At 42.2% G+C, this 21,245-nt stretch overlaps 1 protein-coding gene across 2 annotated transcripts in view; it reads right to left on the reverse strand.

Moving 5' to 3' along the window:
- Window positions 1-18,308, reverse strand: part of EEFSEC (eukaryotic elongation factor, selenocysteine-tRNA specific) — a 296,244-nt gene extending 277,936 nt beyond the window's left edge. Inside the window, exon 1 of one of the 2 annotated variants that reach the window (XM_043977987.1) lies at window positions 17,871-18,243. In XM_043977987.1, the coding sequence (XP_043833922.1) occupies window positions 17,871-18,195 (325 nt within the window). In that variant the 5' untranslated portion in view covers window positions 18,196-18,243. Of the gene's footprint in view, window positions 1-17,870 lie in introns of both variants that reach the window. The other variant, XM_043977988.1, reaches the window with a different exon arrangement.
- Window positions 18,309-21,245: the final 2,937 nt, after the last annotated feature.

Below are 21,245 nucleotides of genomic sequence, written 5' to 3' on the forward strand. Positions count from 1 at the left end.
GGGGGGGTCATGATGGATCCAAGTGAAGAGTATACAAAAAGACAAACATTTCACATGAGACCAGACCCACTTCATTTCAGATCTAACACTGCCACTCGGTGAGCCATGGACTCCTTCCTACCTTTAAAGCAACTGGAATGAAGATGCCTTGCTCTGGTTCATAGTCAGCTCCTGGTGAAAGGTGAGTTGAGTATGTGAGGAGCGGTAAGCAATACTCACACATTAAAATGCATTAGAAGTTGTCTGATTGCCTCTACACTGATACAAAGAGGAAGGAGTCTATTTGACCCTTTGCTTGAAACAACTCATGCCATATGGTTTTCAGTTGGAAAGCAGTGCTTTTGCTTTTGAGAGAAAAAACTTTTTAACCTCTGCCATATAGATACAAGCCTAAAAGCCACAATTTTATTGATTACAAAAATAAAAAGCCGAACACTATCTCCCCTTTAAAAAAAAATAGATATGTAAGCAGCGATTTTCTTTCAGAGACAAAGGAGTCATATGAGGAACCAACGTGTCTATGGCCTGCATTTTATTTTGTCTCAACTAAATCCGAGGTCATTCCAACTATGCTGACCTGCTACCCTATACATCCATCATAAAGATGTGAGATTGCAAGCAAACACTGCCCTCTTGTGCACCAAACAGTTCTAGAGTTAGGACTTCGATGCTTTATAATAAACAGCCCCATGGACAATTTTCAGTTTGTAGATGTCAATGGTCATAGGGACCTCTGTTGTATGTTATGGAAAAGACAATATATATATATATATATGTATATATATATTATTTTTTACCAAAGCACTTGTTAAATGAAATGCCCCACTAAGTGCTTTGGAGCACATTTTGAGATGGGGATAAAGATGTAGCTAAAAACTGCATAGTGAACAAAAGAATGATGTGAATGCTATTTCAAAGGAGTAAAGAAGGGAAAAATACACCATAAAGAAAAACAACCTGTCAGGTGCCAGAGTGAAGGGGTTATTTTGAAAGTCTAGTTTTTTAAAATAAGTATTACCTAAGAAATCCATAGCAAAGTAGCAGATGCCTTTTGATATGAAAAATAATTTCCTAGAAATGAGATTCCATGTGATTTTAGAAAAAATACTTCTTTCTCAGATGACCCCATGGTGCTTTTGGCTTACTATTCTAGTTCTCCTATCTACCCTGCCTCAACCCCTATTTTTTAATATCAATATTTCTTTAACTCAGATGAGCAGATTGCTTTTATAACATTAGATTTTCCCAGTGGTGCCTTAGGGCAGAGTAAATAGAGTGCCAGGCTTAAAGTCAGAAAGACTCATCTTCCTAAATTCAAATCTGGCCTCAGATACCTATATTAGCTGGGTGACCCTAGGCAAGTCACTTAATCCTGTTTGCCTCGGTTTCCCCATCTGTAAAGTCAACTGGAGAAGGAAATGGCAAGCCATTCCAGTATCTTTGCCAAGAAAATCCTAAATGGGGTCATGAAGTACAAGACATGACTGAAAGTGAATGAACAACAACAATGGTGCCTTAGAAACACAAAGTTCATATAATTAAATCTTCATAATTTAAATAAATAATTTAAATAAATCTTTATAATTTAAAGCCTTCAGAAAAGGCTTTGTTAAAGGAAAGTATCCTAATGTTTTGGTCTTCTAAATAACAATTAAAAATTGCTTAAGCACTACAATATTTTGTACATAGTCTTCCTCCATTAGAAGGTGAGATTCTTGAGGGCAGAGACCATGCTTTTGCTTTTCTTTATACCCCCAATGCTTGGTGCCTGAAAGACTGGAAGAATTTGAAGCAATACATAATGTAAGTGGTACCCTACCCCTGGATGCATAGAGCTCAATTTCATAGACTGATCCAGAAATGGGGACTATATGTAAAGTGTCTGCCCCAATCCAGAGTGGTTCCATTTGGTCCAGTCATCATTTAAGTTATATCTGGTCAGTAGAAACCTTCAGTGAATTCAGATTTCTTACGAGTCCAGCGTCTGGTTATATACCTTCAAACTCACTCAAGAGTGAATTTAGAATCTTAAACCCAAGGACCCTCCAAATCTGAAAGGACCCAGGTCTAGGTCAGACCTCCCAGCCACTCTAAATAAGAACAAGCCATCTAATTTACTCCATGATATAACAAGACCAACCTGACTTATGAAAAAGGAAGAATAGACGTAAGTTGTCCCATCATTCATCCACTTACATTAATTTTACACTTTACTTCCCACTAAATAACCTTCAGATATTCCAGAACAACAGTAGACAAATAATAACAGAATATAGCTTCATGGAAAGAATACTGGATAGTCACATTAATAGGTTTTGCTTAACTATTTTTCTTTGTTACAAGGAATGGCTGAAGTGCTGATTGGGGATAAAAACAATATCAACAAAATTTTTTTTTAAAGAAAAAAAGAAAGAAGAACTAATTTCAAGTCCCAGATCCAGAAGTGATTTACCATGTAACCTTGGATGAGTCTAGATCTTCATAAGAAAACAGGAATAATATATTACGTGCTGACTGCTTCTCTTCTAAGATCTTGGTAAGAACCAAATGTGATGATAACGTACAAGTGCTTGGACAACTATAATATAGTACATAAATGTAAGGAACTGTTATCATGGGAAGCACTGGGAAACAGCAGGTTTTGGTAGAAAAAGTATGAGATGTGGAATGAAGGGAGGTAGGGATCCAACCTCTCTCTCTGCTACACTCTGCTACCAACTATATGCTCTGGGACAAGGTCCTAAAGTTCTTGGCCCCTCATTTTCCTCATTTTCCTCATCTGTAATACAATCCTTGCAATACCTACCCTACCTCTCTGGATTATTGTGAAGATCAAATGACACAGACATGTATGCCAAGTGTTCTGTAAACCACATGGCACACTACAGAAATGGGAGTTATTAGCATCAGTTAAATTCACTGGCATATTACAGGGATTTATATGGGTGTGTTATCTCTCCCCCACCCCCACCCCAGGCCCCCTATGTAAACACATTAAAAACAAGAACTACTTCAGTTTTTATCTTTGTATGCTCAGTGCCTAAACATAGTCCCTTACACATAACAGTGACTTAATAAATATCATTGAATGAATAAATGACAAGCTACTGCAAATAATACAAGCTACTCTTGTCCTCTCCTATCCTATCCAAGAGGTCCTAAGCTTATCTCAATACTCTCAATTAGTCCTAACTTCACATAGTGAAAGCTGGGCTATGAGAATTTAGTCACCTAAAATCAGGACACAGACAGCCCTGAACCAGAAAGATACAAAGAAAACCTGGATCAGGTAATCAAGCCTAATGGAAAAAGCATTGAATTTGAACTCAAGAGAAGATGGTTCAGATGCCAACTCTGCTAATTACTACCTGTGTAATCCTGACCAAGTCACAACCAATCTGTGTCTCAGTTTCCTAATCTGTAATATGAGAAGGCTGGACTAAATGACCTCTAGAGTCCTTGCCAGTCTAAATCTCCTATCTTGTGACCCACATATCAAGCCGGTGCTTTGATTATATGGCTCTCATAATATCTGTCATGAGTCATGTCCATAGAGTACAAGAAGTCATCTCCCATTTAAAAGTATTTCCTTTACAAGACCGATGTAGTCATTTGTTTGGCTTGGCTATGCATACTTCTTACAAGGACTTTGTGTATCTTCTTTTTTGGTGGAGGTAGGGTGGATTGGAAAAAGAGAAAACAGATTTTTGTTAACTAAAAAAGAAATTTTTAAACCTACTTTCATTGGAAACTCATACTTTATCCAAGGCCTAGTGATGACGCTTTGTAACTACAAACACAGTAAGCACTTAATGAATTTTTTTTAACATTTGCTGAGTTGAACTGAATATTCTTAAATTTTCATATTTTCTGTATTCTATGTGCCTTTTGTGATTTCCCCTGTCAAAGCATTATCGCAGCTATTTTCAATTTGGGTAGACAGGATCGTGAGGAACAGAGGCCAAGAGAGACAAAGGACAGCCTGAAACACAGACTAGAAAGCAGAGAGCAAGAAAACAAGCACATATTAAGTGTCTACTATGTGCCAGGCACTGTGCCAAGTGCTGTACAGACATCTCATTGGACTCAAGGACCCCTAAGGCAACTGGGACACCACCTCTCATGCTCCTTGGCCAACTGCGCTTATGCATATGCTCCCCAGCCCCAAGGCCTCTCACATCATGCTGTATCTTTTTTAAGACTATCTGAGGGGCAGCTAGATGGCGCAGTGGATAAAAGCACCGGCCCTGGATTCAGGAGTACCTGAGTTCAAATCCGATCTCAGACACTTAACACTTACTAGCTGTGTGACCCTGGGCAAGTCACTTAACCCCAATTGCCTCACCCAAAAAAAAAAAAAAAAGACTCTCTGAAACCCCAGGTTCACTGGGACCTGCACACACTCCACCTCCACAACAGTCTCAAATTCCTGGAATGCTGTATTCATAGGGCACTAATGTCCCATACATAGAGGTCTAGTTTGGGTTTGCAGGGGTTTTTTTCTTCAAAGGTGTGTCTTAGCCTCAAATCACTTACTAGACAACTAATAGTATAAATGGACTGATATGAACATGGGCAGGAGAAAGTTCTTTCCCTTAATCCACTTCACTTCTCTCAGCATCCCAATTACTAAGGCTCAAAATGTCTGAGTAAATCTTTGACTCTTCCCTCTCTAACTGCCCATATCCAATCATTTGTCAAGTCCTTCTCAACAGCCTTGTAAAACCCAAATCCTGTTCTCTGTCTTCACTAGGACCTCCAATTCCTTGACCTCTCACTTCTTTCCGAGTCCATCACCCCCACATCCCTTTCTCACCTTAAACCCTTGATGAACCAGTTCAATTCTACACTATCATCTGTTCTTGAGTAGACAGATGAGGACAGTGTCCTCTTATCATATTGCCAATCTTGCCCCTCCAAGCTTCAGTCTTGGATTACTCCCACCATCTATCTACTGCCTTCAATCCTATTTACAGACTGTTGAACAAAGCTGAAGACAATCTCAAAACAAGGCTGACTGAGTCCACTATAAATCTGTTGCATAATCTCAAGTGGGCTCTCACTATGGCAAAGTAATCATTTTATATCTCCCCAATTCACTTAGTAATCCACTCAGCAGAGCAGCTCTTCCAGACCTTTTCATAGTTCCTCAAACCTCCCATGGTTCTTTCCCTCCACCCTGTCAGGTGAAAACTTTAGCTAACAGCATTGCCTCATTTTCCACTGAAAAATCAGGCCATTCACCAAGATTCAGGCCTCTTCTCCCCTCCTCTGCGTTTTTCATCACCCAAATGCCTTCTGGCACTATCTCCTCCTTCACTATTTCGCATAATGAGCACCCATGTAAAAATGCTCCCATCTCCACCAGCAAATTGCTCCCTCTATCATCCCCACTCTCCCACTTATTTTCAATCTCTCCATATCTACTGGCTGCATCTCCACTGCCTACAGAAATGCTTATACTCTCCTTCCTCAAAAATACTCTCACTTGATCTATCTTTCCCCACTAGCTATTATCCCATATCTCTTTTCCCTTTTGGGCTAACCTCGAGAAGGCTGTCTATAAGTGATGCTTCCACTTCCTTTCCTCTCTCCTGAACTATCTGAAGTCCTACTTCTGGGCTTATCATTGAACCAAAATTACCAATGATCTCTAAATTGCCATATCTAATGACTGTTTTTCAATCCTTATCCTTCTTGAACTCTTTGCAGTCACTGACTCTGTCAAGCACCCCCTTTTCCTTGAGGTTCTCTTTTCTCTAGGTTTTTGTGACACTGCTCTATCCTGGGCTGTCTTTCTACCTGTCTGACTGATTCTTCTGTCTCATTTGCCAGATGTTTATCTAGGTCATGCCGCTAATTGTGGGTATTGCCTAGGGCTCTGTCCTGACCCTCTTCTCTTCTTCCTCTATAGTATTTCACTTGGTGACTTCATCAGCAACTGTGGATTCAATTACTATCTCTATGCTGATGATTCTCCAATCTAATTATCTAGGCCTAACCTTCACACTCAAATCTTCAAATGTGTACTAGACATCACAAATCGGATATCTTTTTGTTGTTGTTCAGTCACGTCTGACTCTTCATGATCTCAAGTGAGGTTTTCTTGGCAAAGATGCTGGAATGGTTGGCCATCTCTTCTCCAGTTGATTTTACAGATGGGGAAACTGAGGCAAACAGGATGAAGGGACTTACCCAGAATCACACAGCTAGTAGGTGTCTGAGGCCCAGCCCTCTCTCCACGGTGCCACCCAGCTGTCCAGAAGCCATATCTTATCTGTATCTGCTTTTACAGAGTTGTTTCTTGTCATCTCTTCTGTTTCTCTGGGAGCTCCTTGAGAGCAGGCACTGTCATTTGCCTTTCTTTGTATCCCCAGCACTTAGCACAGGGCCTGGCACATAGTAGGAGCTTAGTAAATGCTTATGACTGACTGAGAGTAGGGATCGTATTTTTTTCACCTTTGTAATTCCAGAACCATGCATATAGTAGGACCCTAATAAGTGTATGTTGAACTTAATCAATGCAACGGGTTTGTGTCATGCTCATTTCCTGATCCTGAAGCTCTTGTACAAGTTCAAAAGTTCTGGCCCTATCTCAGTATCAGGTCTGAATTAATGCCTTTACTTAAAAGACCTCCAGTAGCAAAGTGGAAACAGACACACAAGACAATGCCCTTTGAAAGCAGTATCAGCAACCAAAGGTGACAATGAAGCTAGGATTCTGAAGCCATGAGGTTAAAGGTTCACAGAGGCAAAAGAATTACTCAACTACAAGTGTCTTCAAATTTCCTCCAACAGATTTAGACAACCAAGGTCAAGCTAAAGATTCCCAGCAAAAAGTTCTCAATACAATACAGCCCTTTCAATTTCATGGAGCAGAGAGGAAAAAAAAGTTGGGGGGAGGGGATTGGAAAGAATCTACTTTATATCTTTTTTCAATGTTCTCTGAAAAGTCATCTTTTAATTCAAAATCAACCTGATTAAGGATGTTTAAAAACAGGTTCCCTAAAACAACCCCAAAGCAGTGGCTGTGTGGGGGGTGGGCTCCACTGAGGTCACCATGTACTCCTGTATTAGTGTGCTGACCCTCTGTAGGGCATGAAATTAACCATCAGTGAGTCAGAAATCTGCTACTGGTTAAACTACTTTGCTACGGCAAAGTGGCCTTAAAATGAAATCGGAGGATTGAATTTCTATTGGAAGATTAACTTGTCTAACCTCTCGGCAGGCAAGCTTCCCCTGAGGCTGAACCCCGTTTGGAGGAGTTCAAGCCGCTGCTGGAGGTAAATGTGCTGAAGGTAGAGGATGACTCCCAGTCTCGAATTTCTCCAAATGATGATGGCTATTTTACCCAAATCCCAGAAAGCTGACAACTTATCCCAAGACCTAAAGCATGGGTGGACAGTCTGTGGTGCAAGGGTCAGAGCCCACTTGCAGCTTACTTAATTTTATCTGACTGGGCAAGTATTTCTAATCACAAAGACACAGAGCAATAGCAGTGCTAACTTTTTCATCATTAATACACACCCCAACTTCAACATGAACTATTCTGACATTATAAAGGTAGAAACTAAGGCGATACTCCCATTGGCCTGGCACCGGCATCTCATCTTTGGGTCTTTCCATAGTTTTTGATGGTTTGTGATACCAACAATTCAAATTTCTATAGTGCTCTAAGTTTGTGAAGTTATTCGCCTAAGGCCCCCAAATTATTTTTCCTCTGGGTTAATGGGCCTACAAAATATGCCACCCAAATCACTCCTTAGCAACTGTGGAAGAGAAGTATTCTGAACCTATCTCAGACATCCGCAATGAACTGTTTCCTCAAGTCACCCTCGCTCATTGTCATGCAGTTCACAGGGTGGGTTTTGGTGAATCAGGAAGATTCTGATGTTCCATCAGATTAATAGTCAAAAGTGCTGGGTTTTAGTCTGACTCTATCCTTTATTAACTATGGAAAACTGGGGAAAACACTAAGGAGATCCTATGGAATAATGAACCTGAACAGCTCTAGAAAAGAACAGTCAAGAGGTATTCCGAGGGTCTCTAATAACGTTCATTAAGTTTATGAAGACACGGTGACTACAAGAGAAGCAATTCTCTTTCAAAAGGGTGGGGGTGGGGGTGTCTGAAGGTCATACCAGTTGGCATTACCTTGAGCACGTCGTCTAAGCTTCAGGTAATTCTAAGTTCCCCGGAATAAAGTTTTCTAAAGGTTCAGAAAGTTGATAGAAACAGATAAAACAACCTCTTGTGGCAGGCTAAGTCAACTCTAAAAGTTCAGGTAACAATTTTAAGAAGAAAAAATGTTCAGTTTATCTTTAGGTAACACCTGTGTGTGCCACCAAATAAATATCCTCAGGAAGTAGGTTAGGAAAGGAAATTACTTTAGTCTTCCTGAAGGCACCAAAGCAAGAGAAGCATCATCATCATAACATAAGAGATAGGAAAAGAGGTAAAGTCAAGTTCTCCATAAAAAGAAAAGGTTGTTTTTTCTTCTGCCAAGAAGGAATCACTGCCATTAACTGTTCTATCGCCCACACACCCCCTCATCATCCAGCCAACAAAGATAACTCTGAAGCAGTGCAAGGCTAATCATTACAAGACAAAAGAAAGTGAAATTGACAAGTACAAAACTAAACAAACAAATTAACTCAATGGAAAATATTAGCAGAAATAGAAGTCACAATTTCCTCTGTGATACAGGTACAGTTTCAAAGTCCAAGGACAGCAGGAATGGACAAAACAGGCAGATGTCATTCCCAGGGATTCCTAGGCTAAGCTACGTCTCATGTTTCCCATTCTCCCCAGAATCAAGCCTTCTTATCCCCTTCTTCCTCTCCTCCTCCCACAGCTTGCATGCGCTTTTGCCTCCGCACCTTAAGTCAGGCCCATGAGACCTTTCCATCTGACCAGCAACTGACCTGACCCCCCCTTTCCCCCTGCCCAGTGTGTAGTCTTTTTCATTAGAGTATGAGCTCTCTGATGTCAGGCACCGTGGCTGCTTTTCTATTTGTATCGCCAAGGCTTATTTAGCATAGAGTGAGCATTTCACTAATGATTTTAAAGACTTGCCCACCTTTTAAAGGAGCAAAGAGATTACAGCTCCAAGAGATCTGATTATGTTGTGATCCTTTCTGAACTCACTCAGGAATATACGGAAAGTCTTGAGATCAGGGGCTGAAAGGAACCTCAGGGCTCAGTTAGTCCAACCTCTTTACATACATACTAACATAAGTTGCTAGCCTACACTTATAAAGAATTTCCAGGTGTGTAAAACACTTTAGCTATGTTATCTCATTTGATCCTCAAAACAGCTGTGTGAGGTGGGTGCTATTCTCTCCATTTTAAAAAAGGAAGAAACTGAGAATGGGAAAGGTGAAATGAGCATCAGAGAGGATTTAACTCAGGTCTTACTTTGTCCAGACCCAACCCTCTACCTACTTTGTTATCTAACCAGCTATAATTTGTCCTAGGACACCCAAGTCATAAGGGACAGAGTCAGGATTCAAACTTGGGCCCTCTAATTCCACCACAAAACACCCAAATCTGCTGAACAGACAACAGTCACCACTGCTCACAAGAGATCAAAAGCTGTAAGAGGAGAGGACACATCATAAAGTGTTTTGCAGGAATTAAAGCAGCTCAAGTGGCAATTCCCTGTGGAGTTAAGACCCGAGGCCCAAGTCCAGAGTGGAAAGAGAAAGACTCCACACCCTGCCTCCAAAGGAAGTAGTTATACTCCCCATTCAAATCACCTAGATGACTTTGGAGACGAACACCTCATCACCACAACTGTGTGGGCATCAAAAACAGAAAAGTCACAGCTGGCTACAAATGTCATTGTTTTAATTAAATTATAGACCTTGGCCCAGTGAAACCCATACCTGGAGATAATGCACCAAAAGTTGGATGGAAGCTGGAAGAAAGGAAAGGAAGGGAGAGAGAAGGCAATAATTTGCATGTGCACACAGTTCTTGTTTTATGTGAGTGAACCATTCCGCAGACCTCTACATAATATGAATTTGCAGAAGTGGGGGAAGGGAGGGAGGGATGCAGGAAGGGAAAACATGTGCCAGTGGAGGGAAGGGGCTGGCACAAGGTTCAAGAACACGTGAGGGCTGGAGACAGAGAAATAAGAGCAGGAACATGAACAAGCCTGGGCCAGTGCCAGCTACATGGAGCATGGAGGGCGGGGAGACAGACACAAGGGGTGGGTGGAGGGGTGCCAGAGGTATCCAGCCAAGCCCCTATCTGGCAGTGATGAAGGTGCCAGTCTCTCTGCATATCTAGTCTCCTGCTTTCACCTGGAGCCTGGGGTCTTTTGGGGGTGTCGAAGGCCACAGCACACCCAGCAGAGGGGCAGCAGTGGAAAGACAAAGTACAGACCTATAAAGTTGGCATAGGTGGTTTTGGGGGAATGTGGATTTCTTTCAGAATTCTTTATGTCAAGTTCGATTTGCATAATGTGAATTACTTAGAATAGAGCTGTCAGCAATTCTCAAGAACACTTGTGGAAATGTTATTGTATCTTGGACAAGGTGGGCTTGAGACTTGTGTACAACCAAAGAGATGTAAGGAATAAAACAGAAAGTTGATGTTAAAATGAAAAGTTCCAATGTGATTCGTAGTATTATGGCTCAAAAAGCTATTTCTGATTTCCTTCTGACTTTCATTATAACCTTCTAGCTAAACAACCAACCTAAAAAACAGCAAACATCTTTGCATTATTTTCTATTCATAGCATGACTCTAAAAAAATTCTTTGATTTAACACTTGATATGTTTTGTTCTCAAGGGCAAGCCCCATGAGAAGAAAAATGTACCCAAACAGCATGAAATATGACTACCTGCCTTCATTTTTCTTCTGTTTTGGTTCCTGCTCAAATATTCTGCATTAATTTAAACCTAGGGTTTCATCTCCGATGAGGTCCTGTTCAGGAAATGTCATCAAAAATATAGCAAGGTCATCCGCTGCCCTGCATGGGTAAGAATTGTGTGCATACAAACAGAACTCAGCTCTGGAACCTAGTGACAACAGCAAAAAGCAGCCAAATATCCAAGGAAACCAAGGACAGCTTAAAGTTGTACATGGCACTTTGTGAAGTGACAAAACTTTAATTTTAACAAGAAAACCACAAATTTCTACTAGATACATACTTCCTATTGAAAGTAATGAAATTTAGTAATGAGTGAAACAAGAAGAAATTAAATTAGCTTTACTATGAGGTTGAGTTCTGAAGGGAGCAGATCCCCAAGGTAAGTAAATGAGAATAATGGGCACGTGGAAATACCGGGCCATGGATCTCAGTGCTGGGAGGAATCCAGGGGTGGCAGGTCTGAAATGTGAATCTTCTGATTGTAGAGAATAAGGCTGGGAGCTTAAAGATCTGCCAGTCATTAGCTGTGTGACCTTGGGTAGATCACTTTCCCTTTAGGAGCCTCAGAGTCTCCCCTCAAAGAGACAGATGACAAGATCACCAGGGGCCAGTTCAGCTTTAATGTTCTATGATACCATTTTTTAAAAGCATCTCCTTATCTTTAGACAAATTCCTATGTATCATATAAATGGATATCAAATATGTTTTATTATTTTCTGATGTGAATTCTCATGAAAAGAGTAGCTGATGGATAAATCGTTCTTACAAATGTGCTAATTGTTAGAAAGGGACATTTAACAACAGGCTATCTCTTTTATGCTTACAAAGCAGAAGCCTGGGAGATATTTGGTGTTAGAGCTTTCTGCCCCTTTAGACTCTGAACCTTTGCTCTATACTGGCACTAAAAGTTTCGTGTTCCTCAACCCCCCACTAAGCTTTGTCCCAGGCCTCCAAGGAAGTGGGACTGGCTATTACATGAGACAAGCACGGGGATGAAATAGCAAAGCTTGAAGAATAAAACAAAAACTCAATTAAACTTGATTCTGTCTAAGAAGTCATCACTATTCCTGGAAGACAACTGACTTCCAAGGAAAGAGGGATATGATTGGACAGGTACTTTTCCAATGCTGACACAAAGTGTTTCAGTTATGTGAAAAAAGCAAAACAAACTCCCTCTCACGATCACTTAGAAGCTCTGATATAGTTACTTATTTTTTCCATGAGGATGACCACAAGGTTAGACTAATGCAACTTTTTGTGGATTTCATCTATTCCCATCATGCCAGGGGGCTCCTGCCCATGCCCAGAGGGTAACAGAACTAAGCCTAAAGAATGGTCTAGAGGCAGCTGGGTGGCACAGTGGATGGAGCACCAGCCCTGGATTCAGGAGGACCTGAGTTCAAATCAGGTAGACACTTGACACGTACTAGCTGTGTGACCCTGGTCAAGTCACTTAACCCCAATTGCCTCACCAAAAAAAAAAATATATATATATATATGGTCTAAATAGGGGGAAAGTAAAGCAGAATGCAAAGAGAGCCAGCTCCCTCCCCCCCCCCCTCCCCATTAGGGAAAACCCTGGCTAGCAGGCAGGTGTGTTGTTCATTAACAATAAGTGCAGGGGGCAGCTAGATGGCGCAGTGGATAGAGCACCAGCCCTGGAGTCAGGAGTACCTGAGTTCAAATCCGGCCTCAGACACTTAACACTTACTAGCTGTGTGACCCTGGGCAAGTCACTTAACCCCAATTGCCTCACTAAAAAACAAACAAACAAACAAAAAAACCAATAAGTGCAAAAGGCCCAAAGACAATAAGCTGTTTAGCCCAGCAGCCACAAAAATATTGCCCATTTCAAGGCCCAGATAACACAGTTTTTGACCTCTTCTTCCCAGCTGGAGTCAGATTAAGAATTACTCTAAATCCCTCAGCCCCAGGTGAGTATTTAGATCACTCATTAAAGAATCTTTTCAAAGCTCCAACCTTCAAAGATTTATACCCTAAAATGAATCAAATAAAAACCTAGATCAAGACCATGCTTTTGGAAGGACTGGGTGGGGTGAATTACATATTCTCATTCTCCAAGAATTAATACTAAACTTTTGGCTATAAATATTCCCTATAAATTCTAGATAGGTTAAAAAAATCAAGGACACTCTCTAAGCTCCGGACCGCAACTGGCAACATGGCTAAACATACCAAAAAGGTCAGAATTGTTGGTAAATATGGAACACGCTATGGTGCATCCCTCAGAAAAATGGTGAAGAAAAGTGAAATTAGCCAGCCTGCCGAGTACACTTGCTCCTAGTGGCAAGACCAAAATGAAGAGACAGACCATGGGTATCTGGCATTGTGGATCCTATATGAAAGCAGTAGCTGGTGGTGCATGGACCTACAATACCACCTCTGCTGTCATAGTCAAATCTGCCATCAGAAGACTAAAGGAATTGAAAGACCAGCAAAATCTTCTCCCTACCAAATATCTGTAGCCCATAATAATAATTTGTGGAACTAAAAAAATCAATGACAGTCATCAATGTTTAAAAAATAATTTAATCATGTTTATTCAATTAGATTTTTAAAAAATCATATGAAGATAGCTTTAACTTTAAGATATAATAAGCTCAAAGATACCTTAGAATTTGTAGCAGAATGGACCTTAGAGATCATCTGACCTACTCTGTTCATTTTGCAGAGAAGGAAACTGAGGCCCAAAGAAAAGAAGTTACCAATTTAAGATAAAAATAATAAGTATCAAAACCAAGACTAGGTTTGAAGTCTTCTGACTCTCAATCCAATAGCATCAGCTGCCTCTCATGCAACAATAGGGACAGGACCTTCTAATTACACAGTATTTGAGAAAATATGCTCCAGTAACCTTTTTAAGGCAGATTTCTCAGCTCATGAAGGTCGCAGAGATTATGACATAGAAAAAGCATTCAAATTGAGGTTTTTAACCTTTTTGTGTCCTGACCCCCTTGGGCAATCTGGTGAAGCCTATGGACCCCTTTTGAAAAGAGAAGCATAAATTGAAATCTTGCACTGAAACACAATTCTCAAAGTATTTTCAAAAAACAAGTTCATGGACCTGAGGTTAAGAGACCTTGCTCTAAAAGGAAGCTGATGAGAGCTGCATGGATTCAGTTCTGCAAGGGACTTTGAGGTTCAGAGGGGGTGGCCTCTCCTGGGAAGGGCCATCTTCCCTCTACTCTTCAGACAGAGAGAGCACTCCTACCCCGAGTCAGTCTTTTTGCAAATGTGTCACAAGGGAGATCTAGTGAGAGAATAGGGATATGTCAGTAGGAATTCAGTCCCACTATTGGAAAAAACCAAAGTCCACATCTTACTGAGGGCAAAGTCAGATTACTTTGTCTACAAAGTTCAGCACAGATGGTAACAAAAGACAATAGAAATGATTGTCCTTATTCCTTCTGCAAGCTTATGTACTCAAATTCAAGCTGTTACCATTCTCTTAAAAGGTTAAAATTTCAAGAAGGCAATGTCTACAAAGAGGTTTGGGATTACTAGAGGATTTCATTTACCTATGTTCTCTCAATTCTCCTCCAATGCTGAGGATAACCAAAAAATATAAAGGGAATTTGCAGCTTTTCAACAATTTCTCTCAAAAGGAAGATAGAAAGTTAATCTATGTAAGGAATGGCAGAGAGAATGGGCATAGTGCAGCAACTGCAATTCAACCAGACCACATTTTAAACCTAATCTGAATAGAAAGTCTCTGGTGATATATCACCACAGAGAAGCAAAATCAAGGACAAAATCAAGGGTAAAAACACCAACAGAAAAAGTTGGCAGTGGGAAGAATCCATTACTGTTAAAATGGTATTATAGGGGCAGCTACGTGGCACAGTGGATAAAGCAAGGGCCCTGGATTCAGGAGGACCTGAGTTCAAATCCAGCCTCAGACACTTGACACTTACTTGCTGTGTGACCCTGGGCAAGTCACTTTACCCTCATTGCCCCATCCCCACCCCCACCCCCCCAAAAAAGGTATTATAGGTTAAAAACCATTATAATCCAATTCAATTCAATTCAACAAAAAAGTGGCTACCACCTTGGGTGCCCTGCCCTATGCTAGGAACTGTGGAAGATGCAAAAGTGAAAAAACCAGCCAGTCACTGCTCACAGTGGGGCTAACAATCTAATGGAAAGGGGAAAGACACAAACACAAATAACTAAATACAAGTTAGATGATAGGTGCCTAGGAGAAGTCAGAGGGGCATGAGAGATTTGAGGAGGGAGATATAATTGAAAGGATGAAGGAAGGCTTTACAGAGGAGCTGGCAGTTGAGGAAGGTCTTGAAAGTCTGAGGCAGCTGGTAATTCAGTGGTGAAGCTTTTCAGAAAGACCCAAGTTCAAATCCAGCCTCAGACACTAGCTGGGTGAGTGACCCTGGACAAATCACATAACCTCTATTTGCCCCGGTTTCCTCAACTGTAAGATGGGGATAATTATCATACCTCCCTGGCAGGATTGTTAATGAGGATCAAATATGACAATACTTGTAACAAGCAGAGTGCCTAACATTAGCTGTGCTATTAGCTACATAAATGTTTCCTTAATCCCTTGTTCCTTGAAGGAGATTTCAACAGAAAGACATTAGGGGAGCATGATTTTGCATTAGCATTATCTGTATGTCATATCCCCCTACCATACTACAAGCTCTACCAAGGATAAGACCCAAGATTTATTTAAACTTTCCAGATTACTCGGCATCTAGCACTGTTTTCCACACAACATGCAAACACTGTGGTACTGAGGAATGAAGAAGAGACCTGCCCTGGAGGCCTGCCTCCAACGGTTCATCTCTATGTGACTGAAGGCAGGTCACTTTACATCTCTCAGTTCATTTCCTCATCTGTTAAAAATGGGGATGATGACATCCATCCCACCCATCTCACAGCGCTGGTATAAAAAATAAATGGAAAGATAAGATCATGGGATCAAAGATCCAGAGCTGGCAAGGGCCCTTGGAGGCCTCTAGTGCCATTACAGATGAAGCAGCTAAGACCTAAGGAGGCTGAATGACTTACCAAATACCATACATGTATGTGTAAAGTGCTTATAAATGCCAGCCAGCATCATCGCCATCAGAGGCTTTAGTAAATGTCTGCTAAACAGAACCCGTTCCAAAACTGTGAGACAGCAAAGGCATGGTTGGAAAGAGGTTAGAATAAAAAAGAAAAGAAAAAAAAAATGGCCAAAAGCTCAGTCTGACCAGAACTCAGGAGCCTAAAAGGAACTGATAAGGCTGGAAATGTTGGCAGAAGCCCAGTTACAGAGAGCCTTAAATATCGAGCAAAGTAGTTTATATTTATTCAGAAAAGAATAACTACGGCTCAAAGTTGCAAGGTACTTTGTATTCAGCAAATTTCTTCAGAAGGCTGTAAAACAGGTAGTCGAAGTATTCTGCCCATTTTCCATATGAAGAAACTCAGCAAAAGGGCTATGACAGAAAGGTTACAGCATCAGTCAATCCTCAGAGGAAGGAAGACAAACCTCACTGGATCATCTAAGGACCAAACCAGGAATCTTTCAACCAGATGATGTGGTAGCTGATGAGGCACTGGGAACAAGGAAGTGACTACCTTGCCTCATGAATAAGGAGGTCACTCTACAGCCCCTCAAGGCAGGAGTTGGAGAAGGAGGCCAGGAGGCCAGGCAGGAGGCTATGATGACAGCATATGCAAGGGGCGACAGGCAGTTCAGTGTGAACACAAATAAAGAGACAGATTTAAGAGATAGCACATGGTAAAATGTTCAAATTCCTCTGTGCTAATGAGATCTTATTGCAATGAATACTGCTTGAAATAAATGGGGCTGACTTGCTAAAGGTCACAGGAGGCAGCTGGGCTCCAGTGGAAGTAGAACTGTCTCTGGAGACAGAGGACTGGGGCCTCCTCTCTGCTGTCTTCTATCTGTCTCACCTGGGACAAGTCACTTAGCCAGCCTGTGCCTCAGTTTCCTACTCAGTAAAATCGATGGAGAGGAGCAAAATATCCATAAAGACTCTGAGCTTCTGTTCAGCACTGGGCGTACAAACCCCTGATCACTGGTGGGAAAAGTCAGCGACACCCTGCCCCCAAAAACAATAATTACAGTGTGCATTTCTAGAGAAGCCTTTAAAGCTCACAGAGTACTTTATACATGGCTTGGCACATGGTATGGTGTGATGTGGCATGATGTCACATGTTATAATGCAGTATGGTATCATGTCATGTTAGGCTATGCTATGTCATATGTTATATTAGGTTAGTTTTTTAAATAGTATTTTATTTTACTTTTTTCCAATTACATGTAAAGACAGTTTTCAACATTCACTTTTGTAACATTTCCAGTTCCAAATGTTTCTCCCTTCCTCCCTTCCCTCCCCCCTCCTGAAGGCAACAAGCAATCTGATATTGGTTATACATATGATACGTTGTTAATGTGTTCAGTGTCATAATTTATATATTACATGTGATGTATCTTGTGTGACATTATCTATGTTATGCTACATTGCACTGTTACATGTTATGGTCTGTTCTACTAGAGTCTTATGTCTGCTGTGTTTATGTCACCTATTGCGATGTTACGCTACATTGTTACATGCTATATTTCATGTTGTACTATATATCAGGATACCTTACGTCGTTTTGGCACGTGTTAAAATGCGCTATACTGTATTATAATATGTAATGTGTTATGCTGGGGCAGCGCCTGGAGTCAGGAAGACCTGAGTTCAAATTCAGCCTCAGACACTAGCTGAATGACCTTGGGCAAGTCACTTGAGTCTGCCTCCATTTACTCATCCGTACAATGGGGGTAATAAGAGCACAGACCTCCTAGAATAGTCGCGAGGAGCCAACGCTTTTCCAACTAGGGAGCCCTGTGGGCACGGGGGCCGGGCCCAGCTCAGCCCCGCCCTCTGCCCGCCCACGCCGCGGCATTCGCACTCGGCGCCCCCGCCCGCCCGACCCCGCCCCCGGGCCTTACCGCCGATGATGGTGCGGATGAGAGAGGCGTGCCCGGGGCAGTCCACGAGCGTGAACTGCAGCTGCCCGGCCGGGGCCTCGGCGTCAGCGGCGTCAGCGGCGGCGGCGTCGGGCCCCGAGGACGACCCCGACCGCAGGCGCGCCGGCAGCGGCACCGAGAAGCACGAGAAGCCCAGGTCGAGCGTGATGCCGCGCTCGCGGCTCTGCGGCTGCTTGTCGAAGGCGGCCGTGGCCGCCGTTGTGCTCAGCGCCCGCGCCAGGGCCGTCTTGCCGCTGTCGATGTGGCCCAGCACGCCCACGTTCACGTTCACTCGCCGCCCGGCCATGGCGCTGCCCCCGCTGCCCGGGAGACCACCTGGTCCTACCCGCAAAGCGGCCCCGCGGCAGCGCGGCCCGGGCACGTCCGTTCCGCCCCTGCCTCGGCCCCGCCCGCGGGCCGCCCGCCCGCTGGGGTCCGCGCTCAAATCCGCCCCGCCCGGGCCGTGGATGGGCCGGGCCGGCCAAGGCCCGCTGGGGCTGTACGGATCGCAAAGTGTGGGGGCAGAACGCCGGGACTAGTGAGGAAATTGTCATTCCAGCAATTCAGTTTGGGTTTCATTTAGTTATTTAGGTGCCTATTTGTTTTTTTATTTTAGTACTTATTTATGTACCTCTTTTAGTTGTGCAAAAAACTTTGACAATATTATAATATCTAATATCTGTATTATCTCATACAAAATTGAGATAATACAACTATTACATCTGTACAAATATCTATTACAGTGTGGGGAGAGTTATCATAGATGAGGAAACTGAACTGGACAGAAGCTAAATGACTTATCCAGGGTCACACAGCCAAGAAATGTCTGAGGTAAAATGCGAACTCGGGTCTTCCTGACTCCAAGTCCAGCTACTGCACCTGGCAAAGCTAACGCCTTCAGAAAGCTTGAAAGGCACCTCAATTCCCTTTAATGCCATTTCTAGATCGCCCTTGGTTACTTACAATTGATTCTGTGTATGTGTATAATATTTCAAATGGTATGATAATTACTAAATACATTATGGTATATGATTAATGTGACAATGTATTCTTCTAGGTTGTTATTTATAATATACTATTAATGTATTACAGGTTATATTGTTCATAATATATTATTATATGTTTTACCTATCTTCCACATAGTTATTTTCTTGTTGTCTTCCTCATTAGACTTCAAACTTCTTGAGGGCAGGGACTATTTGGTCTGTACCTTTTTTGTCTTCTCAGCACTCAACATGCTCCTTGGACAAGTGACTGGAGAGAAGCAACCCAAAATATCCCACAGGCCAGGAAACTCAACAAGCATTTATTGAATGCCCATCCAGTGCCAGGCCCTGTATCAGATGTTAAGCATGCCAAGACAAGGAGGCAGAGACAAGATGGTGGAATGACAGGAAATATTGCAGTAAACTCCTCTCCATAAACTCCTCCTAACAAGGCCAGAAAAAGTACTAGACAGAATCCAGCCCAGCTCACCATAGGGTCACAAGACAGGTGGATCTGTGAATACTAAAGACAGAGGCATACTAGGAATGCACTAGCACCCAGAGAGAGACTGTAAATTGGGGCAGAAGGAGGCTGCCGACAAAAACAGGGGTGCACATGCGCACACACATACCGAGGTAAATTGGTAGTGTTATCTCCTTCAATCTAGTCTTGGGTCACAGAGCCTGTATGGAGTGAAAAGGAAACCTATGCACCACAGTGGATTCCCACTTGGGCCCTGGGTGGTATATAGAGAAAGGAAGAAGTTTAGAAGCCATCAGCAACAGTGATGTGGCTCAGACCTCAGAAACAAAACAAGATCTCATTTCCAGTGTCTAGTCCAGTCTGCAGAGGAGCAGCCATTGCCAAGAATCCCAGACCAAAGGGGAGCCTACAGTTCTGCCACTCTAAGAAAACAGATTCTCCTAGGGGAAAAAGAAGGAAAGAAGGAAGGAAGGAAGGAGGGAGGGAGGGAGGGAGGGAAGGAGGAAGGAAGGAAGGAAGGAAGGAAGGAAGGAAGGAAGGAAGGAAGGAAGGAAGGAAGGAAGGAAGGAAGGAAGGAAGGAAGGAAGGAAGGAAGGAAGGAAGGAAGGAAGGAAGGAAGAAAAGGAAGGAAGGGAAAGAAAGAAAGAAAGAAAGAGAGAGAGAAAGAAAGAGAGAAAGAAAAGAAAGAAAGAAAACAGCTTTCCAGCTGATAAGAGCTTGGTCCAATAGCATCCACTCTTACTCAAACCTAATCCCAGATTGGGAACTTGCAAAGCTCAGACAGAGCAGGCAGCAATCAGATTTTGTCCTGGATCAGACCACTTTGGGAGCACTTAAAATTTGCAAGCCCACAGCCTGTCCCTACAATTCTGGAAAAACAACATTCACTTCCCAAAGAAAGCAGCCACAGGATCAGCCCAGTCCTTCCCTCCAGAAGTGCCTCAGGACCTAGCCCCAAAATCCAGCCTAAAGTCAGGAGATAGGCTGGAACAATGGGAAAAGCAAAGCAAGACAAAACACCATAATGAGTAATTATGATGGCAGAGACTCTCTAGACACAAAAGCAGAAGAGAATGAGTCCTAAACATCTACAAGCAATGTATGATATCAGAGAAAAATATAGCTTGAGAACAAGCTCAACTAGAATTCCTGGAAGAGATGAAGCAAGAGTTTAAGGGGTTTGGGGGAGAATATTTACAACTTTTTATAAATTGAATGAGAACATTTGAGGGGGAAAAATGGAAAAGAAATGAGAGCTATGGAAGAAAGAATTGGAAAAAAACCCAACAGCTTGGTACAAGAAGTACAAAACTTTGCCCAAACAAAAAACTCCCTCAAAATTGAATGGACCAGGGGCAGCTAGATGGCGCAGTGGATAGAGCACCGGCCCTGGATTCAGAAGTACCTGAGTTCAAATCCGGCCTCAGACACTTAACACTTACTAGCTGTGTGACCCTGGGCAAGTCACTTAACCCCAATTGCCCCTCAAAAAAAAAAAAAATTGAATGGACCAAATTGAAGCCAATGACTCCATGAGGCACCAAGAAATATTAAAATAATGTCCAAAGGCTGAAAAAATAGAAGAAAATGTACATTATCTCCTAGGGAGAGAAAACTGGCCTGGAAAACATCAAAAAGAAAACATCTGAATGCCATGACCAAAAAAAAAAAAAGAAGAAGAAGAAGAAGCAGCTAGATATAATATTTCAAAAAATCTTAAAACTGCTCAGGTCTTTTAGAGCTAGAGGGCAAAGTGGAAATCAAAAGAATCCACTGGTCACCTCCTGAAAGAAAACCCCAAATGAAAACTCCCAGTAACATTATAGCTAAAATCCAGAGCTTCAAGATAAGAAAAAATACTGCAAGCAGCTAGAAAGAAAGAATTTA

This window comes from Dromiciops gliroides, chromosome 1 (genome assembly GCF_019393635.1).
Source record: "Dromiciops gliroides isolate mDroGli1 chromosome 1, mDroGli1.pri, whole genome shotgun sequence".
NCBI lineage: Eukaryota > Metazoa > Chordata > Mammalia > Microbiotheria > Microbiotheriidae > Dromiciops > Dromiciops gliroides.